This window comes from Leucoraja erinacea, chromosome 4, assembly GCF_028641065.1.
Source record: "Leucoraja erinacea ecotype New England chromosome 4, Leri_hhj_1, whole genome shotgun sequence".
Classification (NCBI taxonomy): Eukaryota; Metazoa; Chordata; class Chondrichthyes; order Rajiformes; family Rajidae; genus Leucoraja; species Leucoraja erinaceus.
Genome location: NC_073380.1, coordinates 93,071,179 through 93,084,549, shown reverse-complemented (window position 1 = coordinate 93,084,549; position 13,371 = coordinate 93,071,179). Strand labels below are relative to the sequence as shown.

The 13,371-nt window shown below is 41.8% G+C and overlaps 1 protein-coding gene across 3 annotated transcripts in view; it reads left to right on the top strand.

The window, feature by feature from the left end:
* Nucleotides 1-13,371, top strand: part of si:dkey-225n22.4 (collagen alpha-1(XXI) chain) — a 159,265-nt gene that overhangs the window by 49,793 nt on the left and 96,101 nt on the right. For all 3 annotated transcript variants that reach the window (XM_055634805.1, XM_055634803.1, XM_055634804.1), the window contains exons 7-10: nt 3,092-3,169; nt 5,113-5,124; nt 5,241-5,324; nt 8,789-8,842. In XM_055634805.1, the coding sequence (XP_055490780.1) occupies nt 3,092-3,169; nt 5,113-5,124; nt 5,241-5,324; nt 8,789-8,842 (228 nt within the window). The remainder of the gene's footprint in view (nt 1-3,091; nt 3,170-5,112; nt 5,125-5,240; nt 5,325-8,788; nt 8,843-13,371) is intronic.

Genomic DNA, 13,371 nt, shown 5'->3' with positions numbered 1-13,371 from the left:
ATCCTAAGAAGCAAGTTTATATGTAAAATAAACAACTTACCTTATGTTTTGTCCCGTACGAGAGATCCGTCCCGTTGTCGGCGTTGACGGCATTAGGAATAGATTTTAATTTTACTCCAGCAAATAAATTGTCCCGCGGTTTGTTTTTTTAATTCCGAGAATGGCATTATTCAGAATTTAAATTCCGGGAATGATTATTCAGCATTAGGTAGTTGCCCGAGAAAATACATCTTGGACAGACAGGAGAAAACGGCATTTTAATCCCCCCCCCCCCCCCCCCCCCCCCCCCCCCCCCCCCCCCAAGGCGCCAAAGTCGCGCAACGCCAGTGACAGAATTGCAGCGCCGCTGAAGGTAAGTTTTGTAACATACCTATGTTATCTGTTTCGAGTTTGTATGTTCTTCCTGTGGCCGTGTGGGTTTCCTCACACCTTCCAAGCGTGCACAGGTTGATAGTTAACAGTCTATTCTGAATTGTCTCGTGTGCAGGTGAGTGGTAGAATCTGGAGAAGTTGATGGGTATGTGGGGAGATGATATGGTCTTGCTGGTCCCATGGGCTTTGTTCCAATGCTATTTCACTCTCTGGTTCTCATTCTATAACACTTAGGCTATCATGCCTAAGAGAGAATTTATTAATAACATAGTGTTATTCTGAGTAGGAGTTTATTATTATAAGAAATATCAAGGGTGAATTGCAGTTCAGCCTCCCAACCCATCCAATATGCCATCTATCTTCTATTATAATATAAAAGTCTGTGGCTGCCGGCTGGCTGTGTGTGTTTCTGCCTGACTTGTGGCTGCCAGCCTTTGATTCGTTGCCACGACAACACCCGACCCACAAACGCCCTGATTTTTTCCATTTTGGTAGAGATTTCACTTTTCATTCCAAGTATCCACTCCTCATTAAATTTTGTCGTGTTTATGTACACATTTTTAATAAAACCCTTCTCTCCCAATATTTCAAAAAACACTGCTTCTCACCACAGCTCCCCCCAGCCCCTCACTCATTTTGTCGCCTCCTGCTGGCCAGCGACCATAACGGCTGCTGGCGCCCGCATCTCGCCTCAAAGACACCATTTAAAAACAGCCGCACTGCTGATTCCTGAGCCGTTTGAGTTGGAGGACCACGTCTCCCGTGGGGGCTACGGGTAGGGAACGGCTGCGTTGGGGGAGCAGACCCAACGGGTCTGCACTTGGTCTAGTATTCTCTAATAATTTCTCTATAAAAGGTTTGCCTATACATTGATGAAAGGATTCAGTCATCCACGTTCAAGGCTGGGCAAATTACTGTACAATACCCACGAGCCAAAGCAGCAGTCCAGAAATGGTTCAGCAAAACATTCAACATTATTATCACGAGTACGTTTTAAATAACACGTTCTTTAGCCAAATCCTTTCGCACAAGCTTACAGTCACTATTTCTCAAATCCACAGAGAAATGGAAAACAATCAGCAACCTCACCTTTTTTTTCTTGGAGAACTGTATTCTAATTGCAGCTGGACTAGGCTCACCACTGCTCTCTTCATTTCAGTTGGTACACTCCGCATGTCAGAATTTCCTGTTTTGCTCACAGACTAGAAGCAACAATATTGCGGCTGAAATGGAAGGAGTGTGATCACTTGGAAGCTTTGGTTGCCTACAATTGAGTGCAAGAATTATAATTTCCAAAGTAAATCTCAATAAAGGTGATAGCTTGAAGCTGAGGTTACGAAAGATTCTCTTTAACTTAGAATATAACCAGTGGGCAGTGGTTTTCCAAAAGAGGCCAAGTTAACTACATGGACCTCAGTTCATGAAAAAGGTGCATTCAGTACATGTTGGCAATCTCTCCAACAATTATCCGTGTGGCGGAGAAGGTTAAACTGCCACCACTGCAGATTCCGGACTATAACACTCCTAGTGGGTAAGAGTCTGATGTTTTGACAGAGTCAGCACTCGTTCAGTGGGAATCTGTGACAGATGTTGCCCAGGCTCAGATCTTATCCCTAACAGTCTGGTCTAAGTCTGTATTAACATAGATGCCTGAATTGAACAACAGAAATGCCAATGTGTTGTGGTAATGAATGCTCTCTTAAGATGACATCCAAACACATTGCTGCACGGAGTAAAACCCAAACAAGGAAAGAGTAGTAGGTTCCCCTCCACATCACGCAGGCCAGTCTGACTCTGAACGGGACTGCTGCTCCTTTGAGTCGTGGAACTCCCTACCCCACAGCATTGTGGGAGTATCGTCAACAGATGGACATCAGCAGTTCAAGATGTTGGATAACCATATAACCATATAACAATTACAGCACGGAAACAGGCCATCTCGGCCCTACAAGTCCGTGCCAAACAACTTTTTTTCCCCTTAGTCCCACCTGCCTGCACTCATACCATAACCCTCCATTCCCTTCTCATCCATATGCCTATCCAATTTATTTTTAAATGATACCAATGAACCTGCCTCCGCCACTTCCACTGGAAGCTCATTCCACACCGCTACTACTCTCTGAGTAAAGAAGTTCCCCCTCATATTACCCCTAAACTTCTGTCCCTTAATTCTGAAGTCATATCCTCTTGTTTAAATCTTCCCTATTCTCAAAGGGAAAAGCTTGTCCACATCAACTCTGTCTATCCCTCTCATCATTTTAAAGACCTCTATCAAGTCCCCCCTTAACCTTCTGCGCTCCAGAGAATAAAGACCTAACTTATTCAACCTATCTCTGTAACTTAGTTGTTGAAACCCAGGCAACATTCTAGTAAATCTCCTCTGTACTCTCTCTATTTTGTTGACATCCTTCCTATAATTGGGCGACCAAAATTGGTCATCAGCATCAACTGAAGAGCAACAGGATTGGCAATATATGGCAGCAACCCCTACACATATAAAATAAATAAAAGGTAAATAGTTACTCCAATTAATATGGGAGCAGGAAAATGGCAAAATGTTCTATTTTCCTAAATCTTAAATATCATTAAACCACTTGGTAAAATCAAATTATGATTGTTGTCACTGCCTGTTGCACTGAGCCATGTAAACCATTCTCAACAGGAAGTTTCTTTACATGTTTGCTTCATGATAATGTGCTCCGTAATTTTTATTTAACAGATAGAAATACAGAAGCTCAGACTCTACTGTGACCCACACCAAAGTGATCGGGAGACAGCCTGTGAAATTCCTTCTGTGGTGAGTAAACAGAGGGCCCAGGTCTTGGATAGAAATTAAAGTGGTCTGCATGTTCACCTCCCTGTTTATATAGCATACATAGCAAAAGACGAAATAGATGGCATTTGGTCTTTCGAAATGTTTTTATATATACCTGCAAGGTTATTTGTTCAGATTGTCAGAAAGCATCTTTGGAGGCCTGCTTAAAATTCTGTAATTAAAATAAAATTTCCAGGAATAGAAATAGTTCAACAAAATGGTTAATACATAAAAGCAGCAAATGATTTGACTGAGAGAAAAGCTAATTGGGTGGCACAGTGGCGCAGCTGGTAGAGCTGCAACCTCATAGCGCTGGAGACCCACTAGTCACTCCTGACCTCAGTATCAGTCTGTGTGCAATTTGCATATTCTGTGTCTATCTGTGTCTGCGTGGGTGTCCTCCAGGTGAACCGGTTTACTCCCATATTCCAAAGGCGTGGGTTTGTAAGTTGATAATCCTCCGACAATTTCGCCACCTCCAACGGGATCCCACCATTGGCCACATCTTCCCATCTCCTCCCCTTTTGGCATTCCACAGAGACCGCTCCCTCCGTAACTCCCTGGTCAATTTGTCCCTTCCCACGCAAACCAGCCCCTTCCCTGGTACTTTCCCTTGCAACCGCAGGAAATGCTACACTTGTCACTTTACCTCCCCCCTTAACTCCATTCAAGGACCCGAGCAGTCTTCCCAGGTGCGGCAGAGGTTCACCTGCACGTCCTCCAACCTCATCTATTGCATCCACTGCTCTAGGTGTCAGCTGCTCTACATCGGTGAGACCAAGTGTAGGCTTGGCGATCGCTTCGCCCAACACCTTCGCTCAGTTCGCAATAACCAACCTGATCTCCCGGTGGCTCAGCACTTCAACTCCCCCTCCCATTCCGAATATGACCTTTCTGTCCTGGGCCTCCTCCATGGCCAGAGTGAGTCTCACCTTAAATTGGAGGAGCAGCACCTCTTATTTCGCTTGGGTAGTTTACACCCCAGCGGTATGAACATTGACTTCTCCAATTTCAGATAGTCCTTGCTTTCTCCCTCTTTCCCCTCCCCTTCCCAGCTCCCCCACAGCCCACTGTCTCCGCCTCTTCCTGTCTTCTTCCCGCCCCCACCACTCCCACATCAGTCTGAAGAAGGGTCTCGACCCAAAACGTCACCTTTTCCTTCGCTCCATAGATGGTGCCTCACCCGTTCAGTTTCTCCAGCATTTTTATCTACATTTGATTTTTCCAGCATCTCCAGTTGCTTCTTAAACATTGTGTATGTTAGGTTCAGTTTCAGTTATGCAGGTACCCCATTGGTCTAATTGTAGCATGTTATTGCAGAGTTTGTTTGTCTTTGTCTTTTCCTTTCATGACTCTTTATTATGTAATTAATTTGACGTGCTTCATTAAAAACATCAAAGGTTAAAATCTAAAATCTAAAGCACTAAACGTCAAATGCTATAAATTTGGTAGCGAAACATTGGCCTAACTTTAAAATTGTTCATTCTTTCATGAGAACATGTTTTGTTCAACTGCTAAATGTCCTCAGTTTTTCTTTATATCATTAAGAAGAGAGGTGGAATGTAACATTCAGTTTCTACTGGCAAATGGAATTGCAATCCTGGTACATTTTGCAGGAATGTTTAGTTTTCTCAATGATTTGAATTCCCAATATTGATGCCATGTATTTTCATCAAATTCCTAACAAAAGAAAGAAAAGTTATCATGGTAAATTAATTAGTTTACAAACATATCTGCATTCAACGATTATATCCTGGAAGTTTTTTAGGTGATCATTGACATTTAAAACTTTTGAGGCAATTCTTAATTTCAGAATGTCATGAAGTATTGGAGTACGACTGAGCTGTATGTGTGGTCACTGTTATTTTAGCTGTCTTGAATCTCAAACTGCAAAACTAATTTTTCCTCTGTTTCCTCTTATCTAGGATGATGAAAGGGTGAGTAATTTTTTTGCATGTGGTTTAGACAGTATGAAAACTAAGAGCATTTCAATGCTAATTTAGTTCACAAAATATGGCATGTGCTAAATTATTTCTTTTTAAATGTTGATTAGTGTCCACCTGACAGAAAAGCTCCCAAGGAATCTTGTGAGTGTCCAGCAGGTCCAGCTGGTATCCCCGGTTTACATGGAACTAAAGTAAGTTCACTATCGTCTCTTACACCCATATCTGGTTACTTGTTTCATTTTGTGCACTGAGATACAGCTTTGACTGGATCTGTAATTTTGACAATCCATTCTGTGGAAAATGTTGCCTTGCAAAGTAATGCATGCTGGTGGTAAGTTAAGACACAGTTTGATTCATGAAGGGAGTACAATGGAGAGAAAATTCTTGGTGAATATGAAAACTTTCTTGCCATCTTCCGAACCAGGTAAAGATGCCACGAGGCTGCTGTGACTGACGGGTACAAATTTTCTTAAACATTTGTGTTTCAACAATATTGTCATCTACAGTACTTAAAATTTCTCTTCTACATAAGTATTTCTCTGAGTGCTTGACTCTTTAAGTTTTCTTTGTTGAATCGTTGCTTTCACTAAAGACATTGATGCTCTGTAATGTTACTTGTTTCACTGTGGATACCCAGACTTGGTTGCTTGGGTGATGTTCCAGAGATGTGCTAATTCCATCTGAACCTGTGAGCCTCCCCCGATGTTGCCGTTTTTTCAGGTTGGAGGCCAAGGGGAAATCTGCTAATGTGAAAAAGAGAATCGAAACTATATGTAGTTTATGGAAGAATCATCATGGGAAGCAGGGGAGATGAGCAGAAATGAATGAATGAATAAGGTTATTGGCCAAGTATTCACATACAAGGAATTTGCCTTGGTGCTCCGCCTGCAAGTGACAACATGACATACAGTGACAGTTAGGAATGACACATAAAACATTAATAATAAAACATTATTGATTAAGCATGTGAATTAAATAAAATACCCAAGCAAAAGGAGGCCACAGATTTTTGGCTGTTGAGTAAAGCTACTACTCGAGGGAAAAAGCTGTTATTATGTCTGGCTCTGGCAGCTTTGACAGTCCGGAGTCGCCTTCCAGAGGGAAGTGATTCAATGAGTTTGTGGCCTGGGTAAGAGGAGTCAGAGATGATCTTGCCCACTCGCTTCCTGGCCCTTGCAGTGAACAGTTCGTCAATGGAGGGAAGGTTGCAGCCAATAACCTTCTCAGCTGTTCTGACGATTCGCTGCAGCCTCCAGATGTCGTGCTTGGTGGCTGAGCCAAACCAGACCATGATGGAGAAGGTGAGGACAGATTCTACAATGGCCGTATAGAATTGGACCATCATTGCCTGTGGCAGATTGTGCTTCCTCAGCTGCCGCAGGAAGTACATCCTCTGTTGTGCCTTTTTGACTGTGGAGTTGATGGTAGCCCCCACTTAAGGTCCTTGGAGTTGATGGTTCCCAGGAACTTAAAGGACTTCACAGATGTGACTGTGGCATTGTTGATGGTGAGGGGAGGGGGCTATCTCCTAAAGTCTACAATCAATTCCACTGTCATAAGAGCATTGAGCTTTAGACAAACCCAACTCTGTATCAAGGTCATAGCCAAGCCTTTGCATTAATGTTCAGCCTCAGCTGCTGGGGGATGAGACCTTTACAAATGTTTGCCCTGCTATTGAGCCACTTGGGCTTCATAGATCCAGGTTCCATCCTGACCTCCAATGCTGTGTGGAGTTTTTTTGTGCCATTGTCAATTTTCCTGGGTGCTCCAGTTTCCTCCCACATTCCACTGATGTACTGGTTGGTAAACTAATTGGTTGATGTAAATTACCAGTGATTAAAGGAGTTCTGTAGGGGTCTGAGCTGGGGCTGCTACTCTTCATGTTGTATATTAATGATTTGGATGAGGGAACTGAAGGCTTTGTGGCCCAGTCTGTGGATGAATACATTTAACAAAATTAGGTGGCAGGGCAGGTAGTGTAGAGAAGCAGGTAATCTGCAGAAGGACTTGGACAGGTTGGGAGAGTGGGCAGAGAAGTGGCAGATGGAATATAATGTGTGGCATATAATGAATATAATGAATTAAGCAAAGTGTGGATTCATGCATTTTGGTAGTAGGAATAAAGGTGTAGACTATTTTCTAAATGGGGAGAGAATCTAGAAATCGGAGGTGCAAAGGAACTTGGGAGTGCTGGTGCAGGATTCCCCAAAAGTTAATCTGCAAGTCAAATCGGTAATAAAGAAAGCAAACTCAATGCTAGCATTTATTTCAAGAGGGTTTGTATACAAGAACAGAGATGTAATGCTGAGGCTCTATTAGGAGCTGGTAAGGATGCATTTGGAATATTGTGAGCAATTTTGGGCACTATATCGGAGGAAGGATGTGCAGGGTCTGGAGAGGGTCCAGAGAAGGTTTACAAGAATGATCCCAGGAATGAGTAGTTTAACCCATGATGAGCGTTTGTCGGCACTAGCCCTGCACTCGCTGGAGTTTAGAAGAATAAGGGGGAACCTCATTAAAACATACAGAATAGTGAAAGGCTTGGATAGGGTGGATGTGGAGAGGATGTATCCAATAGTGGGAGAGTCTAGGACTAGAGGTCATAGCCTCAGAATTAAAGGACGTTCTTCTAGGATGGAGATGGGGAGACATTTATTTAATCAGAGGGTAGTGAAACTGTGGAATTATTTACCAATTCTTTACCGGAGTCCCGCGATGCCATCCTGACCACGAGGAGTGCCTCCAGTACTCACCAGGACGTCGCCTTCGCCGACCTCCACATCGATGCTGCCGCCGAAAATAAAAAAGCACCTGCTGAGTTTCTCCAGCATTTTTGTGTACCTTTGATTTTCCAGCATCTGCAGTTCCTTCTTAAACACAGAGATAGATAGATTCTTGATTAGTACAGGTGTCAGAAGTTATGGGGAGAAGGCAGGAGAATGGGGTTAGGAGGGAGAGATAGATCCGCGATGATTGAATGGCGGAGTAGACTGGATGGGCCGAATGGCCTAATTCTACTATCACTTATGACCCCTTGTGGATGGATGGAGAATCAAGGAAGTATTAATGGGCATGTGAAAGAAAAGAGATCACAGAAAATAAGTGAGGAAATAACATTAATGGGATTGCATTGTGAGTAGATATAAACTTAACAGGCTGAATTGCCGCCTCCAGTAGCATAGGGAAATGTAATCCCATTCTTCAGCCAATGTTACCCTTTCACAAGGTGACCTTGGGAAGAGACACTGAATATGGCAGTTGACAGGGAAGTCTGCACCAGGCTACATTTAACGTGGCTGGCAGCTTTTCCCGGAAGCGTAATGCTTACAAGGAACAGAAATTCCTCAAAGTTCCTATTCTTCTGGAGAAACTAATTGAAGGAAAACGTAGCTTTGATTATAACCTCGCGCTTAAAGATAGCAGAGGCAAGGGATATGGGGAATAGGCAGGAACGGGCTACTGATTGTGGATAATCAGCCATTATCACATTGAATGACGGTGCTGGTTCGAAGGGCCAAATGGCCTACTCCTGCATTTATTGTCTATTGCCTATTCACCTTCCTATCTATGTGGTGTGCCAAGGATGAATGAACGTGCCGGGAATATGGCTCAATGTATTCATGCCAATTGATCCCATAATTTATTATGTTACCAGGGGCAAAAGGGGGAACATGGCAAACCAGGAACGTCGGGAGCCAATGGCGTACCTGTAAGTACTTTCCTGCACAATCTTTGCATTTTTAACAATCAAGTTATTTTGTTATGTACTGTCACCAGAATATTGCTTTAATAATATTCTAAGCAAGTGTACATTTTTTTCAAACTAAATATTTTCCTGTTTCCTTGGTGTTTTCTCATAAATGGAATGTTCCACATGACAACTTCAAGAAGTGGCTGCAGAATGAATACTCCAGAGCAGATAGTGCACCAACTCTCACCTGCATCTCATTAGAAAATTGATGCAGAATGCAGCACTTTGTAAATGTCACTTACATTTAAATCTGTGACAATCTGCCACAAATAATGATGGGTGGTCTTTGCTACCACAAGCAAACCAGCAATACATGTATATATTAGTAAATGGCTGAGAATGGATAGGAAGAAATTAGCTTTATTAACACAGAAGGTTGTTGCTTGTTTAAGCAGGGATACAATGAACAGTCTATCCAAACCATAGTTGTAGTGTAATAATCATCACAAAAGTCTCCATAGGAGAGGGCGGGGAAATGTACATTAAAAAAAACTGGTGCTTAACAAAGAAAGCTGCAAGGATCTCAATGAAATATAAATGATTAGATCCAAGAGGATTAGATGACATGAAGTTCTTACTTCTCAATGGAGAGTCCAGAACTGGGAAGCATGATGTCTGATTAATGTTGGCCATTTCAAATTAAGGCAAGAGGAAAATTCTTTAAGTTGTGGACTGAAAATATTTGAGATGCTGTGGATATTCAATTGTTGAGTATAGACTAAACTGAAGAGGATTTATTTTTGTACTGAGCATTTGAATTTGAAATTTGAATATATTTTATTAGACAAATATGTATACATACAGGAATTTGCCTTGGTGCTTTGCTCACAAGTAACAACACGATATATAGTGGACAATTAAAAATAAAACATTATAATGTAAATATGTGAAGAATTAAATAAAATGGCAGAGCAAAATGAGGCTACAGACTTTTGGCTGTTGAGTAGAGCTACTGCTCGTGGAAAAAAGTTGTTTTTATGTCTGGCTGTGGCGGCTTTGACAGTCCGGAGTCTCCTTCCAGAGGGAAGTGCTTCAAAGAGTTTGTGGCTAGGGTGAGAGGGGTCAGAGATGATCTTACCCGCTCTCTTCCTGGCCCTCGCAGTGTGCAGTTCGTCGATGGGGCCAACAACCTTCTCGGCTGATGAGAGAAGAGAATCTGAGGGCTCTAGGAAATGGGATGAAATGCAAGTGATCAGCCATGATTTTATACAGTGCAGGAGCAGCTTGAAGGGTTGCATGGTCGATGCTTGTTCCCAGTGGTTTTTTTTGTAGACAAAAAGGTGCCAGTGTTTACTTTTAATGAGCATATGCGTCACATGGCCTGGAAACAAAATAATGATGTTTAACTTTTTAGAAGTGACATTTAATTTTATCGATGTAATGTCACAAAAATAGCACTGCTTGCTCTTATTCATTAATGATGTTAAGCGTTGCTGGCATAGTGAACAGCCATGACCAGATTTCAAACAATTACCTGAGAGGGATCAGGGGGTATGGAGAGAAGGCAGGTACAGGATACTGAGTTGGATGATCAGCCATGATCATATTGAATGGCGGTGCAGGCTCGAAGGGCCGAATGGCCTACTCCTGCACCTATTTCCTATGTTTCTATGAAGGCATTTCTCTTAATTTTGATCCTAAATAGCCTAACATTCTGCGACTCCTAACTCCAATCTGCTCAGCCATGGGAAAGATCCATCCTGCATCCACCCCTTGAAGCTCTCGAAGAATTTTACGCGTGTTAGTGATTCATGATCAAATTTCATTAAACATTTTTAAAATACCCAGTGATAATTGGATTAATCTGCTATGTTTATTCATATTAGAATAGCAGTATTGCAGGATACAGCTCCCATACAGAAGAATAAAGAGCTTTGAGCTTGTAAATGTTTGAGTAAATTTACATTTGCACCATGTACACAAAGCACATATGATAAATAGGGTAACACGAATCATACAGTCGGCAGTGTTGCTTTTAATACACTGCTTTTGTCTCTAAAAAGCTGATTCATTTAAATGTTGTTAAATTAGGCTCATGGCATAGATGTAATGAGGTTATTTTGAAATGTCATGCCCTCAGCCTTTGTCCTATATACATTATTAGGAGTAAGTCTTGTTCTTCCCAAAGCATGAGGCATCGTGTTAAATTTTTGTCAATTGCTTACAGTGAGGTTACATCCCACTCTTGCTCACAATGATTCATTTCCTCAGAGTATGAAACAATATCTACCAATGTGCTCACTAAATGCATTCTGCTGCTGATGAATTGTATTGCTGACTACTTAATATTTACTCATGTGTGTCCACAATACAGTAGGTAGAAAGCGGATTGTGTCCTTGCATCTAAATTAAGTTGGACTGAAATAGAAGTTTTGTATTTCATAATGAATGGTTGATATTGTTATTATTTCATTAGAACGTTATAAAATGGCACCCGTGGATGAGTGCAAAAATGTCCAATCATCTGGAAATAATTGGAGTTACAGCACAAGAATGGGAACAAATTGGCCCACTAATTAGTCAAAAACAAAGTGTTTTGTTATCAGATGTCTCAAACAGAACAATGAAATTCCTACTTTCAGCAGCACAATGGAATATGTAAACATAGTGAATGGCGGTGCAGGCTTGAAGGGCTGAATGGCCTACTCCTGCACCTATTTATGTAGTTCAGAGTTTATTAGGAGGTTGTGGTGTATAGTTGCCTGATGGCACTAGGGAAGAAGCTGTTCCTGAACCTGGACGTTACTGTTTTCAGACTACTATATCTTCTTCCTGATGGCAGGAGTGAAATTTGTGCGTGACCAGGGTAGCATGGGGCCCTGATGATGCTGGCTACCTTTTTGAGGCAGTGAGTCCCTTAAATCCCTTCAATGGTGGGGAGTTCAGTACCTGTGAAGGACTGGACAGTATGGGGATGACAAACATGTTCACTGCTGCTCAAGTATGATAAGTATTAATGCAAAATTCGTACATATGCATAGTTTGAAATTATAACTAAGCTCAGGCTACTGATATATAATTTAAAAAAAAGAGCAGTTCTAAGCCAAGCCATAGGAAACACAACCATAATAGAGAGCACAAGGTTGAAGAGAAACAGCATGTGACTTGGAGCACAAATTGGAGATTGGAGAATACATTTTACAGAGATTAACCTCTTCTGAGCTGGGAAGCATTGCAGTCAGAGAGTTCCTCTACTTCATTATTTCACTACTTCATGGGAGAAAAGGAAACCCAAAATTCTTACATTATATGTATTCATAGTAGTATTTATTGATTTACAATGTTTTCATATTTTTACGTCTATTGCTACTTAAGTTTAAATGTATTATTTCTATCATATGTTGGTTATATTAATTCAGAAGCATTCAAAAGTGTATCATTTAGATTCATGGGGGGGGGGGGGGGGGGGGGGGGGGGGGGGGGGAGGAAGCTTTATTGTTTATCAAAGGCTGTCAGGAGAGTTCTTTAGGTGGGACTTGTCTGAACCTAACTCAATTACATCTCTCGAGAATCTTTTACCACTACTTCATATTCTTCTGCACAAAGTTTTTCCCATGCACCACGGTTTTAAATGTTAACCTTTTAATTTCACAATTATGACGCTTTGTTTGAGATTCTCCCACTAGTGGAAACGTTTGACATTTTCCCATTGGTGAAAACTCTCATAGTAATCCACAAGATTTGCTGAAGCTGTCTCTTTATGTTCTAAATGTGGATTTGAATGGGCACAGTTCCAGATGATTCACAACATCCTTGCTATCCGGGCAAAGATGGATGATGCGGTCTCATTCTGTATTTCATGGGAATACTAACATGTCCACTAATTGTCGTTGGGGGGTGTTCAGTGGTCGGGACAATAATTTTCCCTCCCATTCCATTTGGGCCAGTAATTGTTCTTAGTTCTTCAGATACTGTCCAAATGAAGCAAGATACTTCTCTGCTGCTGTGTGGTTATTGGTGCTTCAGATTTACAAAGGGCAAGTGCCACAGTTCTGTGGCTTCCTCCATGATATGAGCAAACTCAAAGAGCCGGATTGGCATCACCACATCTTTAGAGATTGAGATTGTTGCACGCATGGGAAACAAAGTCTGGAGGGAATACAGAGCACTGTACTAAGTGCATGAGGACAAATTTCTACCCTGGATTGTGGAGCCCAATTTAGGGAGTCCATCCGCCAATGTGCCATTGGCCTAAAACATCGGTAATGTAGTTCTGTGCTGCTGGCATGCTCATCTTGAGGCACAGCTTGAAGTGCAAGGTGCACACATCTTGGTTCTTAGGTTGACTTTAGCCAAGGCATCAGGCTTTGCCTATTTTCTGTAATCAATTTAACTGTAGATTCTACCATCTGCACATTTGTGAGGTGCTCCTGTCTGAAATTCTTGTCTTCTGTGCAATTTAATCAATAATCTTGGAACCTAAGGCAACTTTGGGATTGGAGGAGCTTCCTGGCTGTGAGCTTGCCTTCCTCTTAATATTATTCTTG